Here is a 19,606-nt window from a genome sequence, read left to right as displayed (position 1 = left end):
GCTGTGTTTTCAAGGAATTTCAAATTTTTATTTTATTGGGGAACCCTGGTGTAAGGTCTGGCGACAGGGTCTCTTTAAATTATTGGTACAGGCAGTCCAAGAGTTACAATTATAAAATATAGCTGTTCTGATTTACATAAAAATTAAACTTAAGAACAAACCTACAGAACCTATGTGTGTAACCCGGGAACTGCCTGCATAATAAAATTCAATACATTATTAATTAAAAATTGTCTAAAACTACAGAATAGAATAATGCAATGAGACCCACAAATTGCACTGCTGCTTGTAGTATTTGTAAGCTATTTAACTAACTTCAGAACTCATAACAACTACAACTTCAGCTAGCAAGTTCTTGAAAACAATATGAAACAAAGGTGACGCACTGACGACCTTAACTCCACAATGAATACAGTTATATGCAGTGGCAGCATGGAAACAAGTATGTATTTATTATGGTGTATTGTATCAGAGAATTCCAGAAATAGAGAATGTCCTTATATTTCATATTTTAATTTTGTAGTTAAAATCAGTTTTCCTTATTTCTCTTTGTCCCAGGGATAAGCTTAGTGAACCCAATTTTAGCAGCAGAAGCAGAAGAAATTAAGCAGAATATATGCAGATTAAATCTAGAGGTAAGAAATGTAGTCATCAGATATTGATTTTTTTTCTAGGCCTTAAAGTGTAACTGTAAAACTATAGTGATTTTACCAAATTATTATATGTGATTCCCCCTTTGAAAACAAACAGAAATATGCCTACTTTGTGCTCATTTTTCTTTTCTTTCCAAAGTTCTAGCATTTTCTGTTCTGAAAGTGTTTGACAAAAATCTATCTCACCAGAGGTGAAGTGGGCAGAGACTAATGTCTGTCAGTCTATGCCCTCAGGCTGAGGCCAGTTAGCTTGCCCACAGATCCCATGATGTCTTGTGTTCTCTCACAAAGTGATTTAGCATTAAACTGGCAGCTCTGCCAGTTGGCCCACACAATGGGCTGTGGAAACCAGATCAATGTGTATGAGCCCTTAGAAATGAATTTTTCTGTGTGCCATCTGCTGAACAATCAGAAAGCACACAGACAAAAAATAGCCCTCCTGTGTTTGAAGGCAAATAGAAGACATTAAAAGCTTAAGTCACACTGGTGGTCTGATAGCTAAGACCTTAGCGTATGATCACCAGTACAACCCTTATACTGGTTGAGACTGGGGCAGACTCATTCGACGTTCTAGTTATCCATTGATAAACACACTTTAATAGTCACATTAAAACCACTTTTCTTTATTGCAGATCAACGGTCTGAACCAGGAGGTCTCTCAGCTCAGCAAGGAATTACAACATATGATGCGCCTGTTGCAAGCTTTGCTGGCTGCCCAGCAGTACAACCCTCCAATGCCCTGCCCATACACAGTCCAGGTGGTCTCAGCCCCTTCTGCAAGCCACATGGGTTGCAATGAGCAGCAACCTAGGTCCAGTTACCCAATACCACACTCCCTGCATCTTGTACAAGAACCACCAATGCCCAGAACAATGGGACATGCTTCACTAGCTTCAGATGGTTCTTACAATCAAATGCATTTCACAAGAATCTCTCCAGATGCATGTACGAGGTCTACAGAACCAGAATCTTTCCATCCTGTGAGAGACTGCTGTTATATTCCCTCTAACACTATGTGTTCTCCTGGAACTCCACTTTCACATGTAGAGATGGAAAGAGTGAGGTTACTACAACAGACTGAAGAAGCTACTTCAAGCCCCACCAGCTATGGTTCACCAGTCTCTGGACCTCCATCGATGGGCCGAACAGCTCATACTATGACCTCTATGAGTTCTGTTCAATCTTTTACTACTTGTACGGCCCAGAACAACTCACCTCAGTCAGCTTCCAATAGGGACCCGCAGACTTGAATATGAAGACAAATCCAGAACTATATAGGGGTCAACCGGAATCTAAAGATGCTGCTTATTACGGCTGTGCAAAGTTAAGGAACATATTTATTAAATTATTTGGAGTAAGCACAAGAAGCCAAACCCTCTTACATATGTTATTGTATTTAGGCGCATGCCACATTGCTTGCCAGGACTATGTATTTCGCTTGATAGATGGTTTACATGCACAAGAAACTGTTGTGCACGCTAAGCGGCCTTTAAATATTTAATTTTTTTTTGTTGGAAGTTAATGGATCTAAATATTCAATGCAAGTTTTCAACAGTCTCCATACATGGCCATCAGAAATCCTAATCCAGATATTGACATTCATTATAGATGTTTTCCATGATTTTTATGATTTTAAAGGACGTTTCCAGAATATACTTTTATTATGCAATTCTACAACAGAAACCATGTACAATGATGACTTCATAATTTCACCTAACTATGCCATCTCAGTCAGGGATAGAGTAAGCCATCGATTCTCAATGTTTTTACCACAAGGGAACCCATAAAAATAATTTCCACTTCTACAAACTCCTTACGCCATTCATGTCTATCAGGGGCAGGTAAATCCTTCTATCATACTTACAGTGCTAGCATTTGGCTCAGATAGCTTTATATCAAATTATCCTTGACTTTCTCTACTATAACAGAGACAGGTCTCTTTGTGGTCTGGGGAATCCATGATCGGAGGTCAACAAAATCCAAGGTTCCTCAGCCCCTCTATTAGGCAACTGTGCTTTAAACATCTGTGGCCATGAGAATCCAGATTCGTAGCACAACAAAATCCAGAGTTCTTTAGATTCCGATTGGGAAACATTTGCACACACAACTGTCAGGTTACCAAGATTCTGAAGCGGATTTGGAATAACCAGCTTTTTCTATGCTATTGGGCATCATCCAAGTGCATCCCTCTTCGAATACAGCCAAAAAGATTACAAGGACTAATCCTCGAGTTCTTGTATCTGAGCCAAGAATAGCTCAATTGCAACTGTAGATTACCAGCATGAAGAAAAAAATATCCTAACTTGACCTCAGTTCATAGAGCGGTCAATAAATTTCATTTTCTATTCATTGACCTTCCAATGTACCAGAGATAAACTTCCGCATCATCTAGGCCAGAGGAGGGTTTCACCTGGTTATTGATAATAATTGTCTTATAGTCAAGTGTATGCAAATATATTGCACCTCACTTCTCTCATTTACATATTCATTTTAGTTTTTTTTCACCATTAATTCTAAAAAATACATAGAAACCCTTAACACTTATGTCTAAAGCTGATGGGTTTGGTATCTAGCATCTGGTCTACTGCTCTGCCTTGCATGTTTTACTATAGAACAAATGATATGCTATGAACTGCATGATCCAGGAATTGTAACCTTTGCATCTCTGCACATCTGGAGATTCCTGGTTTGTCACATAATTAGCATTTTCTACCAAAAATATTAATTTAAGGCGTCATTATTTCGTACATTTTCGCAAAGCACTCTCAGTATCAATCAGATTCCAAAACAAATGGTTCATATATTCCAACAGTCACATATTGGACATCATTGGTACTCACATTTGGAAAGTTTATACAACATTTATAGAAACTTATCATCACGATACAATTTACTTTAGACCTCCGAAAAAGCTTTATTGCTATCTTTATGTTTTATAGATTAGATTTATTGAGTATGAGTGAAGTATTCGTTGATAATTAGAGATGAGAGAATTGATGAATATTTAATCTGCTGAAGCTTTTCCAAATTTATGAAAAGGTTCAGTTTGGGTCCGAAACGATTGGACCTATTTAATGTTGCTCCAATTGTTCTGGAAATAAGAATATAAACAACTCTAGTCATCTAAAAAACATCTCATGGTTCGTATTGTTCATTTTCTAAATATGTTTTCATTGGGGTTAAGGTTAACCTAAATCCTAATTCTAGCCGTAACGTTAATGAACACATTTGTAGAAAATGATCTGTGTTTTAGAGGACTAGAGAGGGTCCTGTACTAATTTCCAGGACAATTGGAGAAACATCAGTTTGTCTGAAGTGAAACATAACATTTCTAAATTTCATTTGATGCTGGAAAGTCATCAGATTCCTACCACAAGCAAAAATCGACATATAGATTCACTCATCTCTATTGATAACCAAAGCAAAGGAACTGCTGTGTGTGGACCATCTAAATATAACTTCTTACATGTTAAGTTCCCCCACAGTATCCAGTATAAACCTTTATACTTGGGATGTTCTTAAGAGATATGAATCTATTGTCTAACTTTTATTGTAGTCTTTTTCCAGAATTACATTTTAAAGAGAACTTGTTATAAGGAAAGTGTTCTGCTTACTGCAGGCAGCATGTTATAAAGCAGAAGGAGTGAGCAAGATAATAGATATTTTTGTGGGTAATTATTCAACATAACTTGTATTTAATTGATCTAAATCTTAATCTGGATTTAATAGTCCCACGTAGTGGGCTTACCCACTGATCGACAGATATCTATGTATCCTTACTCATTCAAGCAGAAGGCTGTCAATCACTGAGTAGGACCGCCCAACGGACTCCTAAACCTGATTGTAAATAAATTATAAAAATTAGAGAACCTATTCCTACAAATCCATATATCAGGCTGCTCAGCTCATCCTGCTCTATAACATGTTAGCTTCATGCATTTTCAATTTGATGGGTTCCTTTTAAAAAAAAAAAAAAGGATTGTCATGTCGTTGTGTCCAAGATTTCAAGACCTTTATTTAGATGCAACACATTTTAAGGTACTTTACCAAGAGGATGTTTTCTTTTTATTGGACTTTTGCATTTTTTTTTTTGCTAATTATGCCCAAAATATTGTATGCAAAAGCACTAAAAATATCTGTGCACATAGCTGGATTTAGCACAGGTATGCCTTGTCCTGGGAGACTTTTCCAGGAAAACCTAAGTAAAGCCTTCCTGACAGAAGACTAAGGACATGGACAAAAATATCTGGATTTATTTCTATTGTCCAGCAAATACTAAATATAATCTTAGACCTAATGACCAATCCTCTTTACAACTCTGCTATGTCTGCCAAACCCAGCCCTTAAAATGGGATTTTTGTGGATTATGGGTTCACATACTTTTAGAGGGAAATTATAAGTTTGTGTACGAATCTTGTTCATGGGTCATGTTTGGTTTTGGCCCTTTTATGCAAATTGGACTAGAAAAAGCCCATGGTAGAGCACAGTTTTTTGGCCTTATTTATAATTTCATAAACCTTAAATTAGTGCTCACTTATTATTGTAATTGATTGTTTAGCTTCAGTAACATCCTAAAGGTACTGAAATGGCTCTTGTGTACATGTGTATTGAGAGCGGAAACATATGTATGAGAATTTCATGGGTGAAGGTCCTTCTCAATATAAAATTTGGTGGGTTGTTTGGGTGGCCATCGGCCCTCAAGATGGCTTGGGCCCCAGGCTACTGCCACACTGCCTATATTATAAACCACTACAAGTAGTTGATTTGGTGGCAGTCACAATAGTCTGACCATATACCACCATTGGGGCTCATTTACTAAGGGTCCGCAGAGCGCATTTTTGACGGGTTTCCCAACGATTTCCGTTTTGCGCCGCATTTAACAGGGGATTTTGGCTTACACAATCGGATTTTGGTGCATCGGCGCCAACTTGCACGCATCACAAATCGGGGGGTAGGCCGTCGGACAACCCTACGGATTCGAACTATGAGCGGGATTTAACATTTGAACTGTGTCGCAAGAAACGCACTTACAAGCACCAGGAAGAAGAAGGTGAAGTCCGGCGGACCTTGGCAGGGAAGCGACGGATGCAGGAACACGGGCGTGCGAGCTACGTGAATCGCACCGGACTTCATCTTCGTCGGACCGTCCGAATCGGGGATCGCGACAGGAACAGGTAAGTAAATTTGCCCAATGTCTACAATAACACAACCCTTCTAATTTCTACGTGACCAAATTTTTATTTCAAAACACAAAAGGTATAATTTCCCTATAAAATAGTGCACAGACAGCAGACAACAACTACAGTAATATCCTGGCAATAAAAACACATGGCTATATAAAGTATTTCTGTACACAGGATGGAGGGATTTGCATACAGCTATTTATGTCAGATGGAGGCAGAGAAAGTGTTAATTCTGCCTTGGTTTGGGCAGGGAGAGCTGCCTCTGAGAATGTAACATTAATTACGTGCCTCTTATTCATCCGCATGTGCTTTTATATAAACAGCCTGACGCTGTATATCTCAAGTGAAATAAAAAGTCTATTTTTACACAAAAAAGACGTGGAGAGACTTTTAACTGTCGAACAAATGGATGATGCAGAACCGGGTTGAGTCAGAAAGGGTGAATGCACACCATACGGAATAAGTGAGAGCGATATGTGTGTTCGTGTGTTATGTAAGACAGAAAGAGACTGGGATGCATAAGTTAAAAACCATTTAAGCCTTTATTATTAGGATATTAATGTCTTCTTTTCACTTAAAGGGAACCTGTCATCAGGAGCCCTATTTCTGACTCCCCCTTGTCCCCATAGAGAATAGTGTGCATATTGCCAAAGTGTTTTAGAATAACACTGGCCTTTTCCAATAAAAAGAATATTTAGAAGAAAGTTAAACTTTCACTCTGCAGATCAGTGTCCCATGGGAGTGGCCAGCGAAAAGCAGTTTCCCCCCACCTTTAGGAAACCACTCATCCCTCCTATTTGAAATTGATGCTGGGCAGAGCGGTTTCCCGATGGTGTGTGTGTGTGTGTGGGGGGTGCTTCTCATAGGCCACTCCCATGGGACACAGTGCACAGCTCTGCAGAGAGAAAAGTTGTGATCAGTGTCGGACTGGAGTATCTTGGGCCCTGTCAGGACTGTGAGTCTGTGGACCCTCTGAACCACCGAGGGAAATGCTACTAGCCAACATCTGGGACCGGAGTCTAAGTGGCACCTGCTCTTCACCAAAGCCCGCCACAAAGCGGGATGGTCTTTCTGCAGTGGGATACCACCAGGTCATTCCACAGATGTGACTAAACTGTGGTGGCAGCCAAGGTAGTAATGCAGGAGACTGACCGGGTAAGTCTGTACCCGGGGTGACGGCAGGAGAACAGCACAGGAAGGCACTCTAGGACTCACGTCAGGAATCGCAGGAGCTGGCACAAGGATCAGGAATACAGGAACGGACTGGCACATGGATCAGGAACACAGAAACGGACTGGCACACGGATCAGGAACACAGGAACAGACTGGCACATGGTTCAGGAATGCAGGATACACACGAACACAGGATACAAGGGGGCTTTCTCTTCAGGGGATGACTTGAAGATCCAGCAAGGGTCACAGGAATAGGCAGGCACTTATAGCAGGCCAGCAGGAATTATCGGGAGCGGAGCCAGAGAATTATCGGGAGTGTGCCCCTGGAGCCAGAGAGACCACCGCCGGAGCCAGGAGTGGTAAGTTCCGCTGGGCTCCAGGGGCACACACAGGAACATGGGTGCGCCTGCGATCCGAGACAGGGATCGCGGGAGCACCAGTGACAGGCCCCCTGGAGAAATTCTTTTTGGGGCCCAACCTTCAAGTAACTAGAAAGAATACTATACTACTCTTAAGTAAACTGTTAAAGGTAGCCTGTCATCAGAAATTGGCCTAATAAACCAATACCAGAATGTTGTCAAGCAGATGAACAGCTTCCAGATCATGTTTCTTTCATGGCCTGGTGTGGTTGGATAAAGTCAGGGAGGTGGGTAGTTTAGCGCTGAAGTCAAGCTTTCCTTGCCTATGAACACCTACTCCCGAGTGATTGACATCATGCTGTTCCTGGATGCAGGACCATAATTACAGTGAAGGAATATTCAAGGATTCAAAAGCCTCACTTCAGGGTTTACCTCTCCACTTCCTTGGCTTCATAAATAACTCAGTCACTTATAGTGCTGAGTCACCTGGATAACAATATCCCACACATGTGTTTTAGCCTTTCACATTAGCAATAATTATCAACAATGAAAAACGGCAGGGCCGGATCTACATTGGCACTCCTGGAGCACTTGCGAGAGAGAGAGAGAGGAGTAAATGTATAGTGGACAAGGGAGGGTGTAATTTACATATATAGGAGCCACTGTATAGGCGACAGGGGGTGTAATTTATATATATAGGAGCCACTGTATAGGACACTGGGGAGGTTATATATAGAGGAGTCACTGTATAGGCAATTGGGGTGTTAATTTATATATGATCTGGCTATGGATCCCGCCAAGGTTCCGCTTCTCGGTCGGCCCGATCTTGCCACCATCGTGGTCCAGCAATCCCGGCAGACTGCCGCACAGCGGGAACAGCTGGAACAGGTCACTGCCATGCTGCAACAGCTGCTAGCCGCTCAGCATCAGCAAGAGGTTCCTGAGCCTAGGCTACAACTCTCTATGCCCGGCAAGTATGATGGAGATCCCAAGTTGTGCAGAGGCTTTATAACCCAGTGCTCCCTGCACATAGAACTCATGCCTTCTCAATTTATTACGGAGAGATCCAAGGTGGCATTCTTCATCAGCCTCCTCTCCAGCAAAGCCCTGGCCTGGGCTACTCCTCTTTAGGACAGAGATGACCCGGGCTCGGCTACTCTCACAGCATTTCTGGCAAAGTTCCGGTCCGTGTTTGAAGAACCTGCACGGGCCTCCTCTGCTGAGACTGCGCTGTTGAATCTATGCCAGGGGAGCTCTTCCACGGGGGAATATGCTGTCCAGTTCCATACCCTGGTAGAACTCTCCTAGAATGATGCGGCCCTGTCCACAGCATTCAAAAAGGGACTCTCACGTTAAGGACACTCTGGCCGCTCGTGATCTGCCGTCTACTCTGAGTGGTCTCGTCACCCTAGCCACTCGGATTGACGTGAGGTTTAGGGAGAGTGCCGGAGGGTTACACCTTGAACATCCCCAAGTCTGCCCACGTCGTCTTCCTTGCCTGGCACCTGCTTCCAAAGGCCGCTCCAGCCTTCATTTGTACCATCTGCAGAGGAGCCTATGGAGGTGGACAGGGCCAGACTCTCTTACCAGGAGTGTTTCAGAAGATGTCAGGAAAACCTCTGCCTTTATTGTGCCAGTCCTATGCACTTCATTGGGTCTGGTCCTGTCCGTCCCCAACGTCCAGGAAATGTCAGCACCTAGGGTTCTTGGGAGAAGCATCCCTGGGTGTAAGCAAAGCTTCTTCATGCCTGACTATTCCGGTGCTTCTCAGCATTGCACCCAGATTCAGGTCGCTGCTTTTCTGGACTCTGGTTCTGTGGGGAACTTCGCTGCTCTGATCTCCCAGCATCACATTCCTGTGGTCCGCCTCGAGAAACCTCTGGTCATCTGCTCAGTAAGCGGACAAATCCAAATCTCCCTGTTGGAGGTCTTCATAAAGATAGCTGCCTCGCTCCACCTCGTCTCTCATGCTGAGCCTTACGTGGCTGCAGCTCCATGCACCAGTCATCATTTGGAAGACGGTGGAGATCCTTTGTTGGGGTCCGGAGTGCTAGTCTCGTTGCATGGTGATGCCTCTACCGGTACCTGTACTTGTGTCCTCTGTAGCTCCCAAGCCTCTGAAGGGCCTACTAATGGGTTACCAGGACTTAGCAGATATTTTCTCCTAGAAACAAGCAGACACTTTGCCGGCACACCGTCCTTACGACTGTCCTGTGGATCTCCTGCCAGGTGCCTGCGGTCGGGTGTATCCGCTTTCAGTTCCTGAGACTGCAGCAAGTCGGAGTAAATCCAAGAGAACCTGCGGAGAGGGTTCATATGTAAGTCCTCCTCTCTGGCTGGTGCAGGCTTCTTTTTTCGTGACCAAGAAGAATGGGTCACTTGCATTGACTATCGCGGTCTTAACAAGGTCACGGTTAAGAACCGCTATCCCTTACTGTTGATCAAGGAGCTCTTTGACAGCCTGCATGGCTCCAAGGTTTTCTCCAAGTTGGATCTCCGTGGAGATTACAACCTCATCCAGATCCGCAAGTGTGACAAGTGGAAGACTGCTTTTAAGACTCGTAATGGACATTTCGAGTACTTGGTGAAGCTACTCGGACTGTGTAATCCGCCAGCCGTATTTCAAGAATTTGTCGAAGACATCTTCAGGGATCTGCTCTATACTTGTGTCATAGTCTATCTTGACGACATTCTTGTATTCTCTCCGGACTTCGACTCCCATCAGTCCCACGTACGGCAAGTTCTTGGACACCTCCAGGCCAACCGCCTCTACGCCAAGCTTGAGAAATGTAAATTCTACCAGCAGAGTCTTCCTTTCCTCGGCTATATTATCTCCGACAGGGGTCTCCAGATGGATCCAGCCAAACTGTCTGCTGTTCTACAATGGCCGCGTCCGGAGGGTCTACGTACAGAGGTTTCTGGGCTTTGCGAACCATTACCGCCAGTTTATCCTGCATTTCTCCACTCTTGTGTCCCCCATAGTGGCACTCACCAAGAAGGGCGCCAATCCCCACCTATGGTCTTCGGCGGCTGAAGAAGCCTTCTCAAAGTTGAAAGCCGCCTTTTCTTCAGCCCCAGTTCTCACTAGGCCTGATACTGAAAAGCCCTTCTATATGGAAGTTGACGCATCCTCCATAGGTGCTGGGGCGGTGCTCACCCAGAAAGGGCCCAAAGGCCGAACTATCACTTGCGGCTTTTTCTCAAAAACTTTTTCCCCCGCAGAGAGGAATTACTCCATAGGAGAGAACTTCTGGCCCTCAAACTTGCCCTGCAAGAATGCCGATATCTTCTGCAGGAAGCTCAACCATCCGGTCTGCGTATATACAGATCATAAAAATCTCCTGTACCTCCAGACGTCTCAATCCTAGGCAGGCCCGTTGGTCACTCTTCTTCTCACGTTTCAACCTTCTGATCTACTTCCACCCTGCGGAGAAGAACATCAAGGCTGATGCCCTTTCCCGTGCCACATACGTCATTGGAGAGGAGCCAGCCTCTCGGCATATTATTGCTCCTGAACGACTGGTTGTTGCTGCTCCAGTGGATCTTTTGCACCTTCCCCCAGCAAGACGTATGTCCAACCAGCACTGCGGATATTGTCTTGCATCTGGCTGGGCATCCTGGGGTGCAGCGCTCTGTAGCCCTCATCTCCCATTTCTACTGGTGGCCTGACCTGGTCAAAGATGTTCGGGATTTTGTGGGTTCCTGCACTTCCTGTGCTTGTAATAAGCCATCTCGCCTAAAACCAGCTGGTCTACTATTGCTATCGCCGTTACCCAGTCGCCCGCGGTCTTGATACTTGGTCTAGGAGTTCGATACTTAAGTCCTAACATCCGGGCACATGTCGGTTTGGATGCTAGGGGGCCATAGTGGTGTGAACAACCTGGGGGCCATGGGACACTTAATCCGCCACTGGTTAGCTCTCTACAAGTCTAGTAGTGAATAGGGTATAACTTATTACTAGTAAATGGAGCAAACCACAACTCCTTTCACATTGAAGGAGGAAGAGCTTTTTATGTAGCCTTAAATCAGAAAGAAAGCTTTTCCCACTATGAAGATACAGTATGTTACGAAATGACTCAACACAATAATGAACCTAAAAATGATACAGAGTTTAAAGGTGGAGATTCAATATATAATATTAAGACGAATGGGGATCACAAATTGTGACATGATATATGGCTTGTGTATGATGACATTCTGTGTCATTGAAAATTATGTCTTGGAAAGGTAAAGGACAGTGGATTTATAGTGATGTGGGTCATTTGTTAAAGTTATTCCACCATTCCAAGAGGTCAGATGTCCATTCTACTTATCCACCATACACACAGCATCACTAACCCAATACTAAATAAATGTATTTTTAGTTAGGTCATATCTCCATATGATATATTTTCCCTATTACATGTAAGGAAGTGAAATCAGGAGTTAAAATCCACAGCAAAATATTAACATATTATGAATTTTCTAGTATAGAAATTTGTAAAGTCCTATCCCTTTACTTCTGTATTCTAGAGCATCTTTTCTCTGCACAAATATGCTGCATTTCCAGTCCATGTGCATTTCCCTTAGGAGTATCAGTGTTTGACAGGCACTGAATCAACAATACTGTATTGGGAGAAGCAGAGGCTCATGTGAATTGTACATCCTCCATGTTATCTTGTTTGTACAGGAAGATATCCTGCCTAGCAGTGAGCATTTATATGCCTGTATAAAGATAAGGTCAGCCAACAAATCTGTTTCTTTTCTGGCCACATAGGGTCACACTTGCATGATACGGCCACAGTGTAGATATTGCTACTGGGTCTGAATTTTAGAGACTAGGCTCCTAGTGACATTCTTCACAGGGCAGACAGATATATATGCTATAACAGTAAAGCAAATAGATACAAAATATAAGCCTTAGATACAAACAGTTATATCTTCACATACAGCTTCTATGTGCTGGCTGTAACTTTAACAGTGGGTACATGATGTTATCTGGCACCTAGTAACACAATCCTTATGCAATATTAAAGGGGAGATTCTCCTCTTTAAAATGACACCAGATGTTATGATTCAGAAGTTATAGCTGTTTGAAGCTTAATTCATCCAGCCTGTCAGCTGACAGCAGTATGGATAATGGGTTGGAGGAGGGAGCTTACAGATGCAATGCACTATAAACATCTACATGGACACAAGGGGTTCCTGAAAGAAAGGACAGAAGTCGGGTCTAATAATTCTAAAGGGAAGAAATTTGGAGATATATGAAAATATGTTCATGAAGCAAAAAATACACCCCCTAAAAATAAGCCCTAAGCTATTTTTCACCACAAACAATTGTATGATATTCTGTTTTATTTTTGGAGAAGCACGAATATGCAGATATAGCATTTAGTGATGTGGATGATCTCAAGAATGAAGGTTGACTGACGGTGGAATTTGCTTTACATCTTCCATTCGGTGGAATTAGTTCTGTGTTAAATTTTTAGTAGATGCTACTTTTTAAAGATGTGGTTCAGGACTTACAATTAATAGCCTATCCTTAGAAAATTACATTTTTTGGGAGATTGGTTAGGGTCAGACTGTTGGACACAGAATGGATCAGTTTGTACTTTATAAGTAGAGTTCTAATATCACCTGATCCATGAAGAGACTGGGTGCCTGACCCTCATCGATCTTAAAGTAATGACATATTCTAAGGAAAGGTGATGAATTGTCAGTCCTATACAACCCCTGTAATGGCAGAACTGAAAAGATGACAATGACAAGCCTTTCCTCATTCAACTATATAGCGACCTATGTAGTCTTGAAATTTTAGTAATGTCATATACTTTCCGGTATATGAAGACTCTTATTTTTTTCCATTATATCTACTGCACAAAGATATATTTTTCATCTTCAGTGCGGTACCAGATTTATTAAAGGGGTTGTCTGAAATCTAAAAAAAATGATATGAGGAAGGAAGGGGGCTGCTTAAAATAATAAACATTTACTTACCTCCACAGTCCCTCCCGGTTCCCAACGCTGCCGTTTCTCTGGCCCATGCCCCTTTTTGTTTACAGGGGCATGGAAGCTGCGTCGAGAACGCCTCGCCCCCCGTCCCCATATCCCAGCGCTGTATCCCGGGGCAGGAGAGACGGCGGCGCTAAGTAAAAGTTTTTTTTTAAGCAGCCCAAATATAATATTTTTTAACTCTCGGATAACCCCTTTAAAGCCTATCCACTTCACTGTCTCCATAGACCCCAATGAGTGCCATGCTGCAGTCTGTTTTGGTTCATTCCTGAAACACAACTGGTACTTGAATTATTCACAAGGAAAATTAAAGGCATTTTTCCACTTGATCTCCATCATCTGCCTAATGACCTGAGATGTGGACACGTTTGCTGCCCCTTGAAAATAATGTAGTTTATTGTTAAGATATTTTACAAAAACTTACAAAATGTCCTAGTGTGATGAACAATTATTATTTAGCTGTTTACCTTAAAGGGAACCTGTCACCACATTTGCAAATATACAGCCAGTGACAGGTTCCTATAGAGCCCTATTCACTTACTAACCCTTCTTTTTGCTAAAAATTGTTTGGCTTACATCCACATAAATCACCTTTTATCTTATATTACCTGCATCAGAGGGGGCGTGTCCTGCTCATCCGGCCCCTCCCATCTACTCCTTCCTATGCCTTATGCCTCCTTATTGTCACAGATAATGTCATGTGACCATAGTGACATCATCTCAGGTCCTTTAGCGTCTTAACAATATTAAACTTTTTCCCCCTGCATGTATCTGACCACAGCTCTCCATCCTCCATGGAGGCTGCTGTTATTTCATGTAAGCACATATATGGTGTACAGTCTGCTATTCTAAGAAGGCTGAAGGATCTGCGATGATTTCACTGGTCACATGTCATGAATGTAACACAAGGCACCATGTAAAAAAATGTACACAATGGGGCACATTTACTTACCCGTCCAAATCAGTTGGGTTGTTCAACGGTCACACCCATGATTTGTGTCGCATGAAAGTCGGGGCAATTGCGCTAAAATCTGATTGCGTGCGCCAAAAACCCCAGTTAAATTGGGGGCAAAACGGAAAAAGTCTGGAAGCCCGACAAAAATGCGGTCCGCGGATCCTTAGTAAATGTGCCCCAATATTTCCCATCTGTACATAGAGCTTTATATGTCTGTAGACGGTCCCTAAGTACAAGGAGGCAGAGCAGTGATTTGAAGAGACACAGAGCTGTCAGTCAGAATAAGGGGGCGTGGTTCACTGCCAGCCTGAGAAAGAGAATAGTCACAGGTACCAGACATGAGTCAGAAAAGCTAATTTGCATATCAGAAAACCGTCTGCATTAAGGTGCCCACTGGCAGCTAATTTAAGGTGATATAGGGAGGACTTGTAGCCCTTTATCAGCAGGCATTGTTAGTCAGGAGGGTCAAATCTGGTGACAGGTCCTCTTTACCTATTAACTATTTAACTATTTTTTTGTTATAAACTGCTTTATTGGGGTATTCCGATCTCAGAGATTTATTACATGTCCCTGACACCCCTGTCTCTAGACTCAGCTGAATGGAAAGGTACCATTCTTCAAATTATTTTATTGCTTTCCCATAAACTTGAATATTATGGCACTTTTTGATGTAAATTATTCAGAGATCTCTCCCTAAAAGAACCCACAAATCATTGTGTAATGTCAGTATTTTTATCAGGAAGTGGATAACAATTGTTACAATTTCAATCAATTTATTATTGTAATATCAAGGGGATTCTTCACAGGCAAATTTACACAGAATATATACTGTATACCCTTAAAATGAACCTGTAAGGGTGATTCAGGGCACTAAACCACCCACAGGTCCTTATGTGGTTTAGTGTCCTGAATCTCCCTGTATGAGTTCCAAGGTGGGGACAGTAAAAAAATAAACATTAAGGCTACATTCACACGATGTATGGCATACATCGGCGCTGCGGAGAGGAGCAGGGGATGAGCGCAGCTCACCCCCCCCTCCATAGGTATATACAGCGCACGGCGCCATATCACATAGAAAGCCCATTGACACACATGTATGGGGGACGTATATACGGCCGATATACGTCCCCCATACATGTGTGTGAATGCCGCCTAATACTTACCTGCTCCGGAGCCTTTGATGCCTGCACGGTGCAACAATGATGTAAATAGTGATGTAAATAGTACTAAGACTGGTGCAGTAACGGAACACTGTATGATGCTGTAGAGGCAAATAGTTGTAAGACTCAATCTTTGAGTTATTATATGATGTTGTTAATGTAAAAAGTACTAGGACTGGTGCTGTAACTGAACACTGTATGATGCTGTAAATGCAAATAGTACTAAAACTTTAAGATATAACTAGATAAGGCTGCAATTGCAAATAGTACTAAGACCAGTCATTTAAGGTATTGCTGTATGATTCTAAAATGCAGAGTAATAAGTAGCAACATACAGTTCTTCTGAATGCTCAAAACAGGGAAATTATTTCAGATTTCATAGCAGCCTCCTCTCTCTACCTAACTGCCCTGAGAAGGGCAATTGTTTCTCTTTTTTTAAGTCCCTATCTGCCTGAGTGATCCTATCTCTCTCTAGCTTTGTCTCTTCTCTATAATGGCACTCGGGCATGTGACTCTGCCTCTTATACTGCAGGGTCACATGTCCACCTGGTGAATCACAGCCATGCCATAGGGACATGGTGCTTCTTTGCAATCAATCAACCAGCCTGCCGTGTTTTCCCGAACCCACCATGTTCAGTATAGACCCAAACTTTGTAGTTCTCATCCACTCAACACAACCGATGACATATTGTACAAAGCATTCTGTAAGACATCTTTTTTGAGGAAGAGTGCAATACCACATCAGTATATAGAGGCAACGTACTCCATGGATCCCCCATAAGTTAGAAGCTCCTCGGTAATCAGGTTGTCAAGACGATACAACATTTCCATCTGAAAATTTGTAGAATGATTATCATCACCAAAGATTGCATTGGCTGCTTGCACTTACCCTACTTTACCTATAGAGATAAGTGTACCAACTACATAGGAGCCCAGTGGCCGAGATGGGTGGTGTTGGTAGTAGAAGTCTCAGGGAGACTGGTGGTTTTAATCTATAAAGTATTTCATTATCCAAATTATAGTTGATTGTAGTGAATAGTTGCTAACTGTCTGATATGTATGTGACTAGCCTCATGTGTTGAGTAAATATTATTTCAATTATTGACCCTGTTGGCAGTGAAAGAGTCACCTACAGCCAACGAGCGCCGCTCCGCATACAGAAGTGTTGCACAGCCGATATTTCCCAATCGGGCCTGATTATGTCTCCCATTCTGATGCAAATTCAATGATCTCTCTCACTTTTCATAATAGGAAAAAGTGGGCTGGAATAGGATCCCTTTGTTCTCAGCTTTTATCCCTCTTCTAGCACAGGAAAGAGGACGTTAACCATTTCAAGACCGGCCTTTCATAAAACCTAACCATCTGCTTACACACTGTCTAATGATCCAGATGGTGCATAATGTACAGTAAAAAAGGATAAATATGACAGTATATATAGACCCATATACTCCTACACAGAGTTCCACCAGGAGGCTACGAGTTTGTCATGTGTTCTTGTTATATAATTCTTAAGGCATTCAGGTCCGTGTGACTGAATGTGGGTAAATATATCATATAATAAGTTGTGTTTGTCAGTGCATAAGATAAGAAAGCCCCATAACGTCCTCTGGCTGCTCCTTGACCTTGGACTAACATTAGCAGCTGATATACAATAATGGATGCTCCACATTTCTAGTGAAATAACAAGGAATTATGGAGCTACGGTCAAATCTGAAAAATGGTCCAAGACCTGAAAAAAGCAAGAACCATAACAATGAGGTTATTTACTAACAAAGCAGCGAAACGTGAAGATTCATACTAAAGTAAGGTCACATCTGCTGCTGTTATAGAATATTTAATGATCCCTACAAGGTCTCATGTGTGGGTGTGTCGCTGACCCATAGAATTGTTTCAATGTGCCCTTAAACCTTTTTGGGTGGTACTGAAGTCAATAGAGTAATTGGATTATAAAATAGTCTGTCAGGTATCCAATGCAAACTACCTGATATGACACAGATTTGTGCTGCCATGGATTAACATGTAGATTCACAGCGAAAACTATTTGTTTTTTGGTCAGAAGCACCAAAATATGTGTGAAAAATGGGCAGTAGGAAAAATGTTCTAAAAGTAAAAAGTTTGTCTTTGTGAAGGGAACCCCTAGTGTTGAACCCGCTTTATAAAAGCAGAAGGTTGGGCAGTTTGCTGAATGTGTCCACTTATTTAAAATGTGCATCAGATTTGTTTTCTACTGCAGAATCCAGGACCTTGAAGTTGTAAAACAACTAATGGAGTAGTCCTCTGGTTACATGTTCAGGAAAGAGGACTATGTACAAAGAAGAGTTAAAAGCCACTTTTCTATAAATCTGTTCCATTAGACATGTCTCTGCATGTATATCTACCTGGTTTTTTTTGCCTCCATTGAGAGCTGTTTTAATCTTGCTACCTTCTACATATATACAAAACTTCTTGTTTCTCACTGCTCCAGTCCGTCCTGGCATCTTCCATTATGTCTCTCTCTCTCACAGTCCAGGAAGATGGGGCATGATGAGTCAGGCCCTCCTATTCATCAGAGCTCAGACATGTAATCAAAGAATCAGAGACAGTCTGCAGACAGCACTAAAGTGAGTAGCAGGACTGCTGAATCACTTGATTAAAATTCAGGGATTATTATTAAGGGAGTGAAGGCACATGGGAAACGTATGTAAAAGAGTGACCAGCCCCTTTAACGTTTCAGTGGTAGTTATCAGCTGTCAAGCACAAGGACCCTTTAGAACATTAATGTAATCTTAAAAATACGTCTGGGCTCTAATAGTCTATGAATCCTCTTTTAATACACAATAGCTACTCTGAATGTGAAAGAAAGTTATTAACATTCAGGTCCTTTACTCCAGAGCAGTCATGATGCTGAGGTCCTTTCCCTTCACACATATCATTTTGCACAGCCGTAAAATTTGTAATAATGACTGTCCACATCACAGGTCCCTCTGCTTGGCTTGCCATCTCACATCTCACTCACAAATAATATTTCCCTATAAAAGAACACCAGGGCTGTGGTGATAGATGCTGTCACTGAGTTACTTTCCACTTCTGAGCTGCAAATTAGGGAGCGCAGTCAAGCAATTAGGAGTTATTTTTTCTGCTCAATGTTTGCCAACGAAGCAGCACAGTCATGAATAAAGCACCTCAGACAGTCACTTGTCTGCACATTTGTAATTTGCCAATGTCAAAATGTCACCCTGTGAGACCCAAATTTATAATAGCCTGCACCCACAATTTTCATTACGCCATACACAGGTACATATACCTTGGCTAATTGTATGAAAAAGATTTTGTTACATTTTTGTAGTTTGGTTGGAGAGAATGAGACCCGCTCATGAAGTGAAAATTCATGCTGAGGCTGTCACTGGTATGTTTAAACTCAGGGACTTTGAGTTACCAAACAAAGCATTGATCACTGAGCCAGCTTAGTAGTTAAAATACTGCTGCATAAAATTCTTTAAATTCAGACCAAATAACAAAAAACATAAAATAAAGTGTGAAAAGTACAACCTTACTGCTTCTAAAGAAATCAAGAAAGTAAGTGGCAGCCAGATCCTGCTGATCAAATGTCCTTCCTTGTTTGATCTTCAGCAAGTGTGGCCTCCTCTGTAAAAGCAGAAGTTTTTGCTGGTCTCAACTTGTGAAACCCCTTTAACCAGGCCATGTAAATTAACATGGCTGGTTGTTGTCAATGGGATATGGCATTCTATATGACAGTCTGCTGAAGTTTTAAAATGTGAAAAAAATTTAAAAAAATAAAAAAAAATTAAAATTACCCACCCTTTCCTAGAACGCATATAAAAAACAAAAAAAAAAATCATAAACCTGTTAGGTATCACTGTGTATCAAAATGTCTGATCTATTAAAATATAAAAACGATTATTCACCGCCGTGAACACTGTAATGGAAAAAACAAATATGCAAACTGATACTTTTTTTTACCATTTTGCTTACTATAAAAAGTTAAATGATGAAAAGTCATACAGTTGTCCAAATGTTATCATTAAAAACACCATCATATGCCAAATTACACCTTAACCACCTCCAAATACCACACTATGAAAAAGTTATGGGTGTCATATGGCAACACAAGAGTTTTTTATGCAAAGTTACC

At 41.8% G+C, this 19,606-nt stretch overlaps 1 protein-coding gene and 1 long non-coding RNA gene across 3 annotated transcripts in view; one reads left to right on the top strand and one right to left on the bottom strand.

Moving 5' to 3' along the window:
• Nucleotides 1-6,186, top strand: part of KCNH4 (potassium voltage-gated channel subfamily H member 4) — a 117,930-nt gene extending 111,744 nt beyond the window's left edge. The window contains exons 15-16 of one of the 2 annotated variants that reach the window (XM_072111704.1): nucleotides 559-635; nucleotides 1,286-6,186. In XM_072111704.1, the coding sequence (XP_071967805.1) occupies nucleotides 559-635; nucleotides 1,286-1,903 (695 nt within the window). In that variant the 3' untranslated portion in view covers nucleotides 1,904-6,186. Of the gene's footprint in view, nucleotides 1-558; nucleotides 636-1,285 lie in introns of those variants that run through there. The other variant, XM_072111705.1, reaches the window with a different exon arrangement.
• The window catches only part of LOC140064630 (uncharacterized), a 92,603-nt gene that overhangs the window by 72,258 nt on the left and 739 nt on the right, over nucleotides 1-19,606 (bottom strand). The gene's annotated exons all lie outside the window — the stretch shown is intronic.

This window comes from Engystomops pustulosus, chromosome 6, assembly GCF_040894005.1.
Source record: "Engystomops pustulosus chromosome 6, aEngPut4.maternal, whole genome shotgun sequence".
Lineage (NCBI taxonomy): Eukaryota > Metazoa > Chordata > Amphibia > Anura > Leptodactylidae > Engystomops > Engystomops pustulosus.
The sequence above is the reverse complement of the archived record's forward strand: the minus strand, read 5'-3'. Positions and strand labels throughout refer to the sequence as shown.